A 16907-nucleotide genomic window follows, 5' to 3' on the forward strand; every position below is an offset into this window, starting at 1 on the left:
TTGTAATTTCCAGTTTATTTTGTGCATACATGAAAGAATTTAGAGAGACCTAGTGTTGACTAGAGAGATCAAAGTCTAAATAAATGCTGGACATAGTAAAAGTAATCTATAAAAAAAATCTTAAAATTTTCTACTAAAACCATGAAAATATCAGAAAAGTCAACTGAATCAATCTTGGTGAGTGTCTGTTCTCAGAATTCTTACTGTCTGGATAAATTTAAATCCTAAAAGTAATTAAGTACAGTATTGGAAGCCTAGCCCATTAATAATCAGTTGAGTCATTACCAAAACGTGAAATGAACCATTTCAAATTTATTTACTTATATTACTTAACTTACAATCTAAATTTCTGTCTAAAGTAATCTTAATAATAAGTGCCTTTCTTACTCTAATGTAAGTTTTTATTTTATAAATCTTTGTGCGTGCAAATCCAAGATTTATGGACGTAGCACCAAAAAATCTTGTAAATATAGTGGTTCACCGCTAAAGCTCGAGTTTGTAGGAATATTAAACTTTGGCTGCAGAATCCAAGCGCACTAGCTACAAACAGAGGTCTATGATCAATAACTCTATGGCAAGAACAAGGAAGGCATTAACTGTGATTTTATAAAGTTCTTTGTGACCATTATTTTGTTACCCAGTCTAAGGCACTATTGTCCCCCCAAAATTCTACTGGACTTTTTCAAGACCCAGTTGCCCCAAAAAAACTTGCTCTGAAGCAATGCCCTAGGCACCAATGCAATGAAGCACCACTGCTCCTAAATTGGAGAAGTTTTTTATATCAAATTGTTAACCTAAACCCTAATACTGTACTACTAAAAGACACCTAAATCAGCTGGCTGAAATTTGATTACATTTCTCTGGAATACCTAACGAAGCTTCCATTTACGTAGCTCATTAAACTTCAATGTAAGGTATGACAAAAATTCGGATCACAAAGCTAAAGAACACAGCTAGCACTCCTAAATAAAAGAATATAAAGCAACGGCTTCAGACTTCAGAGTTCAGCCTTCTCCATTTGAAAATCTTTGGTTCTCTTCACTCAAGAGCAGCATTCGCCTCCGCCAACTGCGCCTTCACGTCGTCGTAACTTGGAATTTCCTGTGTAAGAATTGCCAGGTTAAAGTCAATTTCTAAGTGATGAATTCCTTCACTCTTGAATAGACAGTCTATAAATAAACCAATTCTAAAGAGAAAGAATAGTTACAGCAGCTGGGAAAAATAATTGCGTCTTCCTGATTGCATAATGCTATTCGAAGCAGACTTGCAACTTCTGTAATGATAATATTAATAAAAATAAATAATATTGAGCTTTATAAATATAAAAATATTACACCTTCAGAACATGGCTTTGTAATAATTCTAATATCTTTGTTGCATCAAAGCTAGAAGTGTTACCAGGAGAAAGCTTCTTGGGCAAGTCAACCTATAAACCAGTGTTAAAAATGGGAGGAATTGGGTCCCAGAGACATTAAAAGTAAGCAGCCTTCCAAATGCAAATACATCTACCCAGCTTTAAAAGAAATTGCGGAACTGTAAAACTTTACCTGCTGTCTCCTTATATCAATTGAATGACAAAAGCTCTCCAGACATTTGCTATGGTCAGTTGAAGTAAATTGGCTCATCAAAATTATATGAAAGTACAGTATATTATTGGTTTAATTCTATAATTTTTTTTCTAAATACTATACTACATCCTATAGCTACAAACAATTTTGATTATACAGTGTCAATTTCAATAGCACAAAATTCAGGGTAGGTTCAGCTACATTTTATATGAGTGTTACATAAACTAATATAAACCACTGGTCAAAATTACTTTGAAAGTTGGCTACTGTATTCAGAAACCTTTACAGTAAATATAGTGATGAAAAAAATTTAAAAGCCCATTTATATTCACGTTTCCATGGCTGCTGTATCCCTTCTTTACGCATCACTACATTACTCTATAAGTACTGTACAGTTTATTTGCAATGTTCTACTCTTAAAAAAATACTATTCGTGTGATGAAGGAATTCTTTTTACAGTGCTTATGAATAAAATATATGAAGGTAAAGCTAAGCTTCAAACTTTAAATAATCTAACTAAAAGTTTAAGACTATATTGTAACTATGTTAATAAGAAATAAACATCATACTATACAGGCAAAAGCATAATAATTTGTAAAGCATATAATCTTCAACATCTATCACAAGTCAAGTACAGTACAGTATGCCAATGACAAGTTCCATCTCTGTTTTTCAAAGTCACAACGAGAAAATTTTTCAATTTCAGCAAATTAAATTTCAATATGAAATTGTCTCAGCAAAATTGTAATTCCCAAATAATTTCAATCAATGGAATTTTTTAAAGCAATTGGCTAGACTTGTAGTACTTCTATGCAATTTCATAATCAAGCATGCATTGACAACTGTGTACTGTATATTTCTGCCATAGTACTTCCTTCTCGGCAGCACTAAATCTTCAATTTTATCAAACCAAAGCACTACTTAAGCCATCACCTACAAATTTGCTTATTCACCAATCTCTATCATGAAATGAAGCACTTTAATATTACATCTATATGTCATTTAGCCCTGATCATAAAACTAAAAGGAACAGAAGCTGGAGCTAGAGGAAAATATTTAATTGGATTTAAAGGATCTCACTGTGTTGAAGCTGACAAATTAAGTAATTTATGGGATGGTAAAGTGAGAGAAGACAGAGATGGTACGGGCATGTATTAAGGATGAGAGGAGGGCAAGGGAGTGAAGAAGGCTTGGGTGTTAAGGGTGGAAGGGGAAGACTGAGGCAAAGGTTTAGATGGTGTGATAAAGTAAAGGAGGATTTGTAGAAAGGGTTTGTTGGATAAAAATCACTTATTAGAAGATGTAGCACAGCCACGGACTCCTTGGTTAAGGGATAAGGGTAGAGATGAAGTTGAAACTAGGCCACATCACAATGTTATGTTAAAAAAACTGTGCCAATGTCAAATTGACAGCCAATCCAGTTCAGGATAGAGATCAGTTAATCTTTTATAACCCCTTCAGAGTGCACATATTAAAAAGTCACACTTTAATATTATCAACAACCCAATCCTTTGAAATAAAGTTATCTCACCTACAGCAAATTAATAAACTGATGCTCATAGGTTGTGACAAACTTGCCCAACCAAAATTAAAATTTCCTTAAATGGCTTCATAAACACTGATCAGTAAGTTAATACAGACTGTGTGCAGAACAAAGGTACAAAAGATAAAATTGGCAAATGGGCAAAATCTGAAAGGGTTAATACTGTATACATATCAGAAACCTGGCATTGCTAAAGTTTACAAGCAGTTTCAAGATATGAAAAAAACTTAAGGTCTTCATTTGAAAGCTATCAAGCTTTGTAAAGATATCGTCATCTATAAAAAAATTTCACATGCCATGGGGGTAAATTTCTCTTCTGGGATACAACTTTCAGAACACTTGAAAATTAATGACATGTATAAAGAAAAATTGAAATAAATTTATGCTTTCTTGGATGTCATCAAAGGGCCCCTTGTATAAATTAAACCTCAGGGTATACAAAATATTGATAGCTTTGGAAATTGATTTTGGCTAAATAATACAAAGTAACTAAGAGCAATTATAATAACTATATTCCATCCAGGAAGCCGAGATGATGGCTCGTAATAACATTAGCAAAGACACCTCCACTCAGGGTGGAATTTGAAGATATCATGCTGTGTTTAAAGCAGTAGCAAAGTCGGCAAAACTTTCCAATCTTAAGAATTAAACTGTATTCACAAAATGACATACAGGGTACTGTATTGTACTTCAGTAATAGAGGAGTACCTACAGTTAGTCCACTGTAATGCAGATTTTTAGTATTGGAATACAGCGGTATACACAGCTATGTAGTTTCACAGCTTGCCATGCAAGTTCTTTTTTATAAAGATAAAAGATACAGGTAGAATCTAAACTTAATGTGCACGTAGCACTGAGTTTCATTTGTTAAGTTGGTAATACGAAGCAGTGATTAAAATAGTTAAGATACTAAACTGACAACTTCAATATACCACTAAAGATAAAGTAGTAGAATTTTGTGAACACTTTTTGACAAGTATTGAGCCTCCTCTAAACGTGCAATATATATGTTCGACAGAGACATGCAAGCTAACTAACGATGAGTGAAAGTCATCTGCCCAATCATCTTTTGCATAAAAAGAAGTACATGCTACATAAAAGGTTTTAGATCCATATCAAACATCTGATACAAAAGTTAAATTATTTGTAATATAAGTTTCATTTATACACTAAATAAAAGTATTTAGACTTCTAAAGAAAGAAGAGTATCCTTTATAATATTAAAGTATGAAATATTATTTCCAATGGATTGGATCAAACATACAAATAAACAAATGTTAGAAAAATAAAAAATTTCTTCCGATGCTCTGTACTTTAAATAAAAATATTTTTGCATCACAATTTTTCTAACATGTCTAATCTACAGTTTGTAGAATAGTTCATTCCAAGGCTTGAAACTACAACTCTTTAGTACTGTACACTACATCTTAAGATCCAATTGGACACTAGAAGTATTATTTGTATTATTTATGTAACCATTTTTAATACAACCAACTCCAGCTTCACTATTATAAAACAGACAAAGAATCAATTCTCAACTTACCTTCGTCATTGTTCTGTAGCCTTTACAATCATGGAAACCATGTTACATGCATCACAAACACTCATGCAGGAAAGCAAACTAATTCTATTTCCTCTAAACAAAGCAAATCTAACTCCCTACAATCACGATAAACCCTTTCCATAACACAGTTTCGTAAAAATCTAAAGGCAAACAAAGCAAAACATTAATACTGTACACGAAACTTAAAAATTAAATTCACCAACAAAGTAAAAATGACTAAATTTCCAGGCAGACTAAAATAGGGAACAGATATCATTCAAACGGTTTGGTATCTTGAGACTATTACAAGCAAACCTTTACTCCTATGATTTTCTCATCCTTTTTGCCGTTTATCAATTCCTGTACCAAGTACATTTCTTCGTCTTTTCAGTTCTGTTAAAAGAACCAACAGACACAAGCTGTATCAACTGAACTAGATAAAAATATTTCCCTTAGTCTCGTAAAGTGTTTTTTTAAATTAGTAGTTATATCCAATAAACCTTAATCACGCATTAAAACCATGGTTAATCATCAACCAATTTCAAAAACTTGTTCTATGCATTGAGAACAATATCATGATGTTAAATGCACTTCAGTTGCAGGCTGAATGAGGTAGAGGGGAGGGGATCACATGAGAAGAAGAAGAGGGACAAGCCTTGCATCTTACTTTCAAAGTCACTGGCATACGCAGCACTTTGAGGAATCTGACTTTGAACCAGCTTCCTTTTGGGAATTCTCTGGCAGGGGTGCCTCAGGGGCTTCAACGGGCTTTGCAGGGGGATTCGCTACATTCTCTGTCTTTGGAGATGGAACCTCTACAGGTTTTAAGGAAGGCACCTCTTCAGCCTTTAGAGGAGATACTAAAGGCACTGTTGGAGGAGGTACTTCAGGCTTTTGAGATCCTTCATTCGAGACAGATTGTTTTCCTTGTGCACCTTCTGATTCTGAAGCAGTCTTTACTTTTACTGGTTGGGAAGGAGTCTTATCACTGTGCCCTTTGCCCTCTGATGCTTGAGGCTTAGAGATGGTCTTCGGCACCGTAGGGCGATGCTGGAATGACTTTGATGGTCAAGAACTGAGTGAAGTTTTCAATTGGTAAAATGGCATTTAGCAATACCACTCCCCAAGCACTTTTATTTGCAACTAAATCATTTGCCTGCATCTCTGAAAGATGACTAATCATATGTTACTAAGAGTATAGTATACTTTATCCCTACTTGAGCAGTTGCATGCTACACTGACCAACGTTCTCTCCCCAGATGCATTACAGAGGTAACGTGATTGGGTTGACCCTCCATCTTCTCTATTCTCTACTATCAAATCAAAGATTAGCTTTGAAGAAACATCAAAATGCTGGATTAAGTAGTGTTTATGCAAATCTTCCAGACCCACTACTATTACTACTTCATAATCCCTTCTAACTTCTACTCCAATATGATTCCCTCGCAGCGTCATGCAATGTAAGCAAGAGCATCTTTTATTATCTTAGGCAAAAAGCAATACCACCTATTTAAAAAAACGCACATCAAAGTACAGTACAGGAAACGCTCTAATCCACCTTCTGTAAGGGAAACAAGCAAAGAATTTTATATCTGGATTCACTGATAAAGTGTCTCGTCAAAATCTAACTGCAGCCTACGTATTCATTACTGTATATATAAATGAAGGAACAAGAGCAAGAATGTTGTGAAAACTGGAGTTATAAGCAAAAGGACTCATTGCTGCATTAAAACAAAATATTCCATGAAGTATGAAAGCTTGTAGACAAACCATAAGAGAAAAACAAATCTGCTTTATTTTTGGAAACTTAGCTTGTCATGCATATACCATTTTGATTTGTAGATCATAAGTGAAGCCACACTATACAGTTTCGAATCTTCAATTCGAAAATAAATGTTGTTTGAGAAAAGCTTGAAAGTACACTAAAAAGATATGCTTTTACAGAATTATTAATGGAAACTGGGTGTAAATATCTTCTTACATGATTTTTTTAAGTATTTTGGATGTGATCTCAATGCACATAATTAAAACCTCGTTATACAACTTCATGAACAAAGAGGAATCTCGGTAGTGAAACTCTATTGCCGATTCTCCAAATTATTACTCTGTCGAGTTATAAAAGATCATTTTAATCACAGAGTATTCATACTTCAAAATAAATTAAAGATTCACATCTAGGAAGTAAAAAAAACAGTGGTTTTCATGCAATTAATACACATTAATAAGAATACCATTTGAAGTTTCCATAAATAATTTCTTAAAAGTGTGGGTGTGTGTTTGTTTTGAAGCTCTTTAGAAAATCTCTGGCAAAGTACAGTACACTACTACTTTTTACAAACGAACGCATGTAATGCCACAAGGTAGTAAGGGTGAAGTTTCTGGGGAAACGGAAGTACAGTAGTGAGGATTAGCGATACGAATGCTTCATCTCCCTGGGGTTAGTACAAGTCTGGTTAATTCGTGAAAGATTATAGCACGACTTACTCTGGAGGTCGGCAGGTTGAACTAGGAATTAATGTACAGCGTCACGAGATTGAAATGACAAGAGAATGAACAAGTGTCCCCAGACACAACACCCTTACCAACGAGGATCCTACGTTCTTGAGCAGCAGCAACATACACGTTTGAACAACTTTATCATTTTGTCTTTGAACCCATTGCTTCTCTTGGCGTAGATTAAACCCTATTTAGGAATACAGTAATCATATGTAAAGATCAATAAACACAAATACTGAAGGGAATGAGTTCCAAAAGGATTAACATTAATTTCCCTGGATACTGTATACCTTCTTTAATGAGAGATTCAAACACCTCATCTGACTGTGCTTGAATAATCATTCTCTACAAAATATGACAAGGGTAAGAGTACTGTCCCCTCTGCGGAACCAATTGACAGGATAAAGTATTGTTACTACTAAAAATCTTGTGAAAATTCTAGAGCTACAATATATATACAAAAATAAACTAAGAACTACTGTACAAAATTATTCAAGGAAAAAAGCCCAAGTCCTCAAAATACTATTGATTTATTGTGCAAATTACGTACATCTATGTGAAACTAGTTTACATTAATACGAATATCAGTACTCTAAAAGCTTTAAGATCTGCTAAACTGTCCTCTACCAAAATACTACCAAGCAAATATGAATTTGCCAGAAGGAAACTTTTCCATTTCCAAAAACTTTTTAGATTTAATATGGCTCATTGTTAAATAAAGCAAAATATTACAAGATTATAAAATTTAGAAATAATAGATAGTACTGTACAATGCCTGAGTGGAGAAAAAGTATAGAAACTAACTGTCCAGTAAATGTTGGGACTAACCTCAAAGTGTGTGAATACCTTTACACGATTTCCTTTTAAGAGTAATCCAGGTGCTGCACATTCGTGTGGATCTCCTCCGTTTTTAGAAGATCAATTCAATGTACAATCTGGTAACTTACTTTGTACCGAAAGATCAAAAACGTGACAGTTATCCTGTGTCTATGTTTAGATACTAAAGTGATACGACTGGAAATCTATGTGTAACCTTATAAAGTGTGAAATTGTTATTCTCCGTCAATCTATTGATATATTTTAACAGCACCATTGTCTGATTATGTGCTCTAAACTGAAATGTAAATGTGTTGAGTCCCTACATTGTGTTAAGGCTGGAAGAAGAAGAAAAAATAGAGGGACCTACCTGCCATAAATCCGGATTCCATGCTGGGAAGATGCTGGTAAACGCGGCTGGTTCCTCTCCCTGGTTGACACGGACTAGCACGGTCGAGCTCAGGGTACGTTCTGTGGGGTCCGTCCGGATGTAGTTCTGGAAACATCAAATAAGATTCAAAATACAGTCACTTAAGACTAGTACAGTATATGATAAATTAAGTGAACATAGAATTCTAAAAAGACACGAGTCTTTTTATAGTTTATTTATGACATATTTGTTTTTGATGTTGTTAATAGTTTATATATGACATGTCTGTTTTGACGTTGTTACTTATTTTAGAATGACTTATTGTTAATTTTTTCTCTTCATTTATTTATTTCCTTTCCTCACTGGGCTATTTTTTCCTGTTGGAGCCCCTGGGCTTATAACATCTTGCTTTTCCAACTAGGGTTGTAGCTTGGATAATAATAATAATAATAATAATAATAATAATAATAATAATAATAATAATAATATATCAACTATTGTACTTATACTTTCGGAAAACTCAATCATGGAAACAAAATCTTCAATATATTCAAATATTAGATTAACTAAAATGCAATTTATTTTTATATAGAACATGAATTTTATTAAAAAGCGACACTTAGGAACACTACCGAGTCAAATCTTTAACTAAAATTAAATTTATTATATAAAATACTTGAGTTAATATCAAAAGAAAAACACTTGCTTAAACCCCTTTGAATTTTTTCTTTACTGTGGTCTAGTTTTAACCATCAAATGATGATAATCCAAATTACACTAAGTACTTTAAGACAAATTAAATTACTATAGGTAACAGTACTGTACTTTAATATATTTCTGAAACCTAAAGATTTTGAAAACCATTATTAACATTGTCATAGTAAAATCATGAGAAATTTGACAGGAGGAGAAAACGGTAAAGCATCCGATTTTGCTTTTAACTTTACAAACTCACCTCTGCCATGGTGAAAGCTTTTTCCTTCTCCTGGTCGTCGGAACCTTGGCCAACCCAGATGTACACCTCGTCACCGGAGTCCAAGACCATGACGTCGTCCTCGTTCAAATCCTGAATTGAAGGATCAGGTCAATGAACTACCTCATAATGGTACAGTAGTTAATTTTACTTCATTTAAATGATGACAAGTTAACTCATTCACACACACACAGGAAAAAAATAAATAAAAAAAAGCATAGAAAGTCTGCTTGACTAAGCAAATATTCTAACAGTTTATCATAATTTTTGATAATTACATTCATGAATTCATCAAATAATCTTTTATTCAAAATATGCAAAAACAAACTTTAGTCACAAAATAAATAAGTCTTTTGACAAACTCTCAACTGCTTGAACCAATGCTGGTACAAATACTAATTAAAAATTGCAAATAAAGAGATTACATATTCCTTCCTTTCCATTATGACTTGCTCAATTAAAACACCAGTGCTTGCGCAGTTGCCGGGCCTATCAGATAAGAGAAAAAAATCCCTAACGTCTTACCTCATTCAGGAAAAAAAAAAAATCCTGAAGGTATGGTAATGAAAACATTCATATTATTCAAATGTATTCCTTTTTAAAAGATACAGAGCTAATTGAATAGATAATAGGAAAGGGACAATTTGAAGTTTGATGTGACTAAAAAAATCCCATCTTTAAAGATCCACAAAGTTGTGTTTTACTTAACCCTTTTACCCCCAAAAGGACGTACTGGTACGTTTCACAAAACCCATCCCTTTACCCCCATGGACGTACCGGTACGTCCTTGCAAAAAAGTGCTATAATTTTTTTTTTTTTATATTTTTGATAAATCTTTTGAGAAAATTCAGGCATTTTCCAAGAGAATGAGACCAACCTGACCTCTCTATGACAAAAATGAAGGCTGTTAGAGCAATTTAAAACAAATATACTGCAAAATGTGCTGGGAAAAAAATAACCCCCTGGGGGTTAAGGGTTGGAAATTTCCAAAGAGCCTGGGGGTAAAAGGGTTAATATTCCCTCTTCATATCAAATAATTGCTAGAGGGGTCAATATAAAATCCTGACCTACCTAAAATTAAAATGAGCTAAAAACGGACAATTTAAGTAACAAGAATACCTCCTGGGAGAAGTTGGACACTTCATGGACCCTAAGACATCCAGCAGGTGAAATGGTGCAATGGAAAAGCCTTGGGTAGAGCAATGGACGGTCCAAATCACGAGCGGTCTGGTAGTCTCCCTTTCCTCCTAGCCCACTCCAGAATCCATCATCCTCCTCGCCTTCAGCAATTACCTGAATTACAGGAGGTTGTTAGGATTAACATGGCACTTTGTTGGATTTACTTAAAATTTTTCTAAGAAAATTTTCTAAGAAAATTTATAAATACACGTAAATAGTAAGTTCTCAAACTAGCAGACACTTTACATCATGATCGTAACAATTACAGCGAAACTTAAATCTTCTACCTACACTGATAATGTTATTGTGAAGCTGTAATAGACCTGATTTTTCAAGTTGCAATCTATTTCTTCCCCAATGTCAAAATGGTAACTATATTTCCAAGGCTGTGTTATGTACAAGTTAAAAAAAAAAAATTACCTTGGTATCTTCAGAAAAACACATTTTAACTAACACGCAGTCTTCAATACTTCTGTGGAGTCCATAGATATTGAATCAAGTCATCGGCACACAACAATTTCGACATGGGAAAAATTAAAATTTGTATGACCAGTTACTGTAATCCTTAAAACAATTTAACTACATACCTGAACATCACGCTCGGGCGATACCAAAGAGGCAACCTTTTCGCCCATGGACTTCTCATCCTCGCTTGCTCCCTGTTTATAACCAAAAGTAAAAGAAAATAGCTAAAAACTTTTATAAATAGAGAAATTAAATTCCAAAAAGGAAAACTTGATAAATTTTTGCTTTTCCTATTCTGGTCCATAGGCTTATAGCATTCTATTTTCAAAATTGTGGTTGCAACAACCTGAAGAAAAACCAATAACAATAAAAATAACAATAACAGTTGATTCACATCTGGCACTAACTGACCTTTCCAACCCAAAGATAGGTGGCACTTGGGGTTTCAAGGACAAAGGCATCATCAGAGTTGAGGGAGGACGCTTCTTCTGGTTGTTGGATAGCCCTCGTGTCAAGATCACAAGTTCCTCTCACCTGGAAAAATTATTATCAACAATAATCCCATATCTAATAGAATACTTATACAGTAATTTATGTTCATTGTAGAGTAACTTCAAGGCATATAAGTTAATTCATAGGCCTCTCTCCATAAGATTTTGAAAAGTCAATAAATATAAAGAGGTAGACTTACTCTGAACAGGCGTGTGCCGTCAACATCGTAGGTGTCGTGGTCGTGAACATTCTTAAAACCGGAAGCTTTGCCACCGAGGAACACCACCATGCGACCTTTGAAATTTTAGCAGAAAGAAATTTTCAAAAGTTTGTCTAAATATTACGTATTGTATCCATGTGTAAATCAAACAGTCCATCAATACTGTAATTCTAAATTCCCTTTGAATTCAGATACTGTACTGTACATTGAATTTCAATTAAAATTATACGCAAATTTTCATGTTGGTACTGTACTGTATACGAAATATTTGTTGATTTAAATGCATTTCTTTCCCCCTTTGAATCCTGCTTCAAGGAAAGCTGGTTTCACTTTTTAAATGTATATCACTTAGAATTTTTGCAGTAACTAGTGTATACAAAGCTTTGATATAAAGTGCGTACAAATGTACACTATATGTACATCAAAATGTATCATCTTATGAAAGTGTCATACATATCAGATTTTGAGAACTAAAACATTTAATACAATGATAAATAATGCTACATATGAATTTCTGAGCATCATTATGTTAAAACTACATAAGTACTATTAAGACTTAAAAACAACAAAATAGGATTCCTGTGTACAAAATTCTTTATAATCTAACTCTCTACAGTACAGAATATTCTAAAAAGACTTCATATCAATATGAAATATGTTAAAAGTAAGAGGAATGAGTTTTTCTTACTCGAGGTGTAATGATGCACACATTGAGTCATTCTTAAATTGCTATAATTTGAATAAGTCATTTTCTGAGTGTCTATCCAAATTTGCATTTGTTTTTCTGTCATGTAATTGAAAGTTTTTTTTGACAAGGCACATATTACAGCTTTTTAAAAAAATAAAAAAAAAATAAAAAAAAAACCCACATAAAAACCTGCCATCGACCCTCAATAGGGAAATCATGGACTGCAATGAAGGTATCATTAAAAAAAAAAAATGTAAAAATTAAAAAAACACATAAAAAACTGCCACCAACCCTCAATAGGGAAATCATGGACTGCAATGAAGGTACCAAACTGATTATTTTGTGGCTAAGCAAACTAAGTTTGTGGAATACAGATTAAAAATTCCTTTTCAGGGCGGGCTAAGGATTTTTAGTTATCAGGAGTTGTGGACATAAATACCAATTTAAGTATTTACAAGAAATCCTTCCACTAACTTACCCTTAAAGATTCTGAGGAAGTGCGCAGGCTCGTATCCTTGAACCACACGTACTTGGACAGCTTTGCCGAAGAGCTCGTTATCCAGGCGAACGGCATGAATGGCAGAGGCAGCCCTCTCATCCTGGCTACTTGCAATACCCTTTCAATAAAAAACAAGGGAAATTTCAGACCCTTATGAAGAATTGTGTCGTTAAGCCAAAAGAATGAAAAACTATACAAGGGTAAACCAGAGATTATTCTACAACATGCACCAGGAAACCCTAGCCCTAACATTTGACAACCTACCAACAATGTACAACAGTGCATTGCAAAAAAACTAATCGACAACAATAGTGCAGTCATGGGGTACTATTACCTCAAAGCATTTCATGTATTATAACATTGTATTTACATTTGATGAAAAAAAATTGATCAATTGTTGGATAATACTGACTTGCCAGAAGTAAATGATATAACGTTCTCTGCCCTCCTTCTCGTAAGTGTACTTCATGACGTAAGAATCTCCACCGAAGAAGAAGCCATGTGTACTCTCATCAACAGGTTGCAACTCAAAGTCCTCCACACGCCAAATCTCAATCTGCTCGGTAAATAGAAGATATTTAATACTTCAAGTACATCTGGATAACTTAAATATTCATAGGGTTCACAGCTGGTCCAAGCATTTTCATCTCGATAGTTCAACAAAGTCATCTTGGATCATTATAGTATACCTAATATGTAGTATTATCAATAAAAAAAAAAAATACATGGTAAGGAAAAATTCACAAAAACCCGACTTAAAACATATTAACGTTGGATATACAGTGATGCCTCAGCATACGAAAGTAATCCGTTCAGGATACGGTTTCGTATGCTGATTTTTTCGTATCCCGAGTCGCGTTTTACATGTAAATAGCCTAATCCGTTCCAAGCCTTACGAAAAGACACTTTTTCTTTCATAAACACGCTAAACTGTAGTAATAAACATGCAATGCAGCCATTTCTATCATTCAATAATTAACCCAACCGTTAAAAACAGTCTAATCCATTCCAGAAACCACCATGAGATTATTCAATAATGTAGTTATAGCCTAGTTATCCCCTCCAAGCCCTAAGAAAATGGTCCGTTTTCTTTACTACTGTATAAAAGTTACGGTACTGTATGTAAAGCATTTGGATCAGTGAAGGTGTATTGTTACCTGTACACCTAAATTAAGGGTTGATACCCTGAAAAAAAGGGTACTGTACTCTCGGCGACGAGTTGGGATCTCGTAAGCTGTTCGTATCCTGAAAATTATTTAGTATACTGGGGCATAAAAATCTTTGTATCGCTTTTCGTATCCAGAATTTTTCGTAAGCAGAAACTTTCGTATCCAGAGGTATCACTGTATTACAAAAAGTTTAAAAAACTTTTTCACTGATTAAAATACTTATCTAATCTTTCAGGGAATATTTTGGGCAGATGGGATACCTTTTTGAATTTTGATAATTAACTAACCTTTCCAGTTCCATCATCTGGCATGAAGCCAAAGGCAGGACCAGCATTTTTCTGCAAAAGGCGCCTCTTCTCAGCATGCAGGGCGCTGACATCAAAGTCGACTTCAGCAGCAGTCACTGGAAGGGGGAAACAAATCAAAGTTCCGCTGACAGAACACTAGACGGAAATACATATACATACATATACCAAGGCACTTCCCCCAATTTTGGGGGGTAGCCGACATCAACAAATGAAACAAAAACAAAACAGGGGACCTCGACTCTCTACGTTCCTCCCAGGATGAGAGAATATGATTGAGAAAACTGTTGGAAGTGTGCGCCATTACTTCCTTTGAGGCATTTAATAGGCAGATACTATCAGTAAAAAGTAAACCAAAATATCTCTACTCTCTCTGCATAATTTTATTTTGGGCAATTAGTCTTTCAATTTAAAATTAAGTGATGGTGTTGTCCCGAAATTCCTGATTAAGTTTTCTACTCCCAGTAATTCAAAAACTAATTTAAAAAAATTTTAATAATAAAAATAAATCATGTATCATAAAATGAAGGTAAAAAGGTTTTTACTAACCAGTAGAAATTTGTCGCTGGGTGAACACACGACCGAGGCCAACCTGTTCTTCAGGCTCCTTCCAAGTCTTGAAGTACGACTTGAAGACAGCTGGTTCTGCTCCTTCCACCACTCGCTGAACACCCATCCACTTGGGGTATCCCTTTTGTTCCACGTAAGAAGCTGCACAAGAAATTAGTTACCTTGATTATACAAAGAATAAAATGGCCAACTATGAAAACAGTATTGCAAAATTTAATTTTCTATATTATTGCAGTACTGTAAAAGTAAACATTTTAATAAAAAAAAATTTATTCAAAAGGCCTTCACGGTTATGCTTTAGACGCTGTATAACAAAATGAAGCCTTCAATTTATTTTGCATTCCCCCTAATAATTCATTTAAAAAACTAAACCTCAAGAAAGTATTCTTGTTTATGAAGTGTCACTATATTTTAATTTTAAAACAAATACAGTAATTTATAATTTTATAGCAAGAAAACTATATGCTTTTGAAAGAAAGTTTCAAATAACCCATTTATCAGAAGAAACTTTGTACAAAAGCATATAGATTTTTACATTTTGAACATTAAAATGTCAAGATTACATGCTTTACAGCTACTTTTCATAATCCTTATTCCAAATTCACAACTTCCATTATAGTGACACGAAGTATTTTAAATCACAAAAGAATAACATTACCCCTTTTACCCCCAGGCTCTTTGGAAATTTCCAACCCTTAACCCCCAAGGGGTTATTTTTTTTCCCAGCACATTTTGCAGTATATTTTTTTTAAATTGCTCTAACAGCCTAAATTTTTGTCATAGAGAGGTCAGGTTGGTCTCATTCTCTTGGAAAATGCCTAAATTTTCTCAAAAAAATTATCAAAAATATGAAAAAAATAATTTTTATAGCATTTTTTTGCAAGGACGTACCGGTACATCCATGGGGGTAAAGGGATGAGTTTTGTGAAACGTACCAGTACGTCCTTTGGGGGTAAAAAGGTTAAAATATATATATTAAGATTTTCTTTGACCTTATCTAGCAGTCATTGTTATGATCCCTATAAATTATGGTACACTCATCTTTCCCTGTTATGTATAACCTAACATTAACCCTTTTACCCACAAAGGACGTACTGGTACGTTTCACAAAAGCCATCCCTTTACCCCCATGGACGTACCGGTACGTCCTTGCAAAAAAAATGCTATAAAATTTTTTTTTTTTTCATATTTTCAATAATTTTTTGAGACAATTCAGGCATTTTCCAAGAGAATGAGACCAACCTGACCTCTCTATGACAAAAATTAAGGCGGTTAGAGCAATTTAAAAAATATATACAGCAAAATGTGCTGGGAAAAAAATAACCCCCTGGGGGTTAAGGGTTGGAAATTTCCAAATAGCCTGGGGGTAAAAGGGTTAAAGCAAAACCAGCTATGGATATATAAAGACTTACATCCCATTTCCATGCTCTTGATCTTTTCATTTTTGCTGGATCCGCGGCCGATCCAAACATACACGCTGTTTCCAGTGTCCAGGAGGAAGCAATCCTAAGGAAGAAGAGCTCATGTAAGAAAAAAATAGGACAAAATCTGTGAGAAAAACTTTATAAAACTATTCTGTAAATATTTAAAATATCTAATTCGTGACTTTACTATAAAATACTAAATGTACTTTTATTCTAGGCAATTCTTTGATCGAGGTCTTTAAATGTATTTTTTTTTCTAAGCAATTCTTTGATCGAGGTCTTTAAATGTACTTTTATTCTAAGCAATTCTTTGATCGAGGTCTTTAAATGTACTTTTATTCTAAGCAATTCTTTGATCGAGGTCTTTAAATGTACTTTATTCTAAGTAATTCTTTGATCGAGGTCTTTAAAAGTTCTTTATTCTAAGTAATTCTTTGATCGAGGTTTTTAAAAGTTCTTTATTCTAAGTAATTCTTTGATCGAGGTCTTTAAAAGTTCTTTAAGCAATTCTTTGATCGAGGTCTTTAAAAGTTCTTTATTCTAAGCAATTCTTAGAGCGAGGTCTTTAAAAGTTCTTTACTCTAAGC

The 16907-nt window shown here is 34.0% G+C and overlaps 1 protein-coding gene across 5 annotated transcripts in view; it reads right to left on the reverse strand.

Moving 5' to 3' along the window:
* Gel (Gelsolin) overlaps positions 1 to 16907 on the reverse strand; it is a 33720-nt gene continuing 16813 nt past the window's right edge. For 2 of the 5 annotated variants that reach the window (XM_068370627.1, XM_068370626.1), the window contains 13 exons: positions 16309 to 16402; positions 14876 to 15037; positions 14309 to 14424; positions 13265 to 13408; positions 12832 to 12970; positions 11645 to 11739; positions 11365 to 11487; positions 11076 to 11147; positions 10429 to 10602; positions 9292 to 9402; positions 8337 to 8462; positions 5322 to 5704; positions 1 to 1101 (listed from right to left, as the gene is read on the reverse strand). In XM_068370627.1, coding sequence (XP_068226728.1) covers positions 5330 to 5704; positions 8337 to 8462; positions 9292 to 9402; positions 10429 to 10602; positions 11076 to 11147; positions 11365 to 11487; positions 11645 to 11739; positions 12832 to 12970; positions 13265 to 13408; positions 14309 to 14424; positions 14876 to 15037; positions 16309 to 16402 — 1731 coding nt within the window. In that variant the 3' untranslated portion in view covers positions 1 to 1101; positions 5322 to 5329. Of the gene's footprint in view, positions 1102 to 5321; positions 5705 to 6178; positions 6216 to 7236; positions 7338 to 8336; positions 8463 to 9291; positions 9403 to 10428; positions 10603 to 11075; positions 11148 to 11364; positions 11488 to 11644; positions 11740 to 12831; positions 12971 to 13264; positions 13409 to 14308; positions 14425 to 14875; positions 15038 to 16308; positions 16403 to 16907 lie in introns of all 5 variants that reach the window. The other 3 variants (XM_068370630.1, XM_068370628.1, XM_068370629.1) reach the window with 3 other exon arrangements.

This window comes from Palaemon carinicauda, chromosome 3, assembly GCF_036898095.1.
Source record: "Palaemon carinicauda isolate YSFRI2023 chromosome 3, ASM3689809v2, whole genome shotgun sequence".
In the NCBI taxonomy this organism is placed as follows: Eukaryota; Metazoa; Arthropoda; class Malacostraca; order Decapoda; family Palaemonidae; genus Palaemon; species Palaemon carinicauda.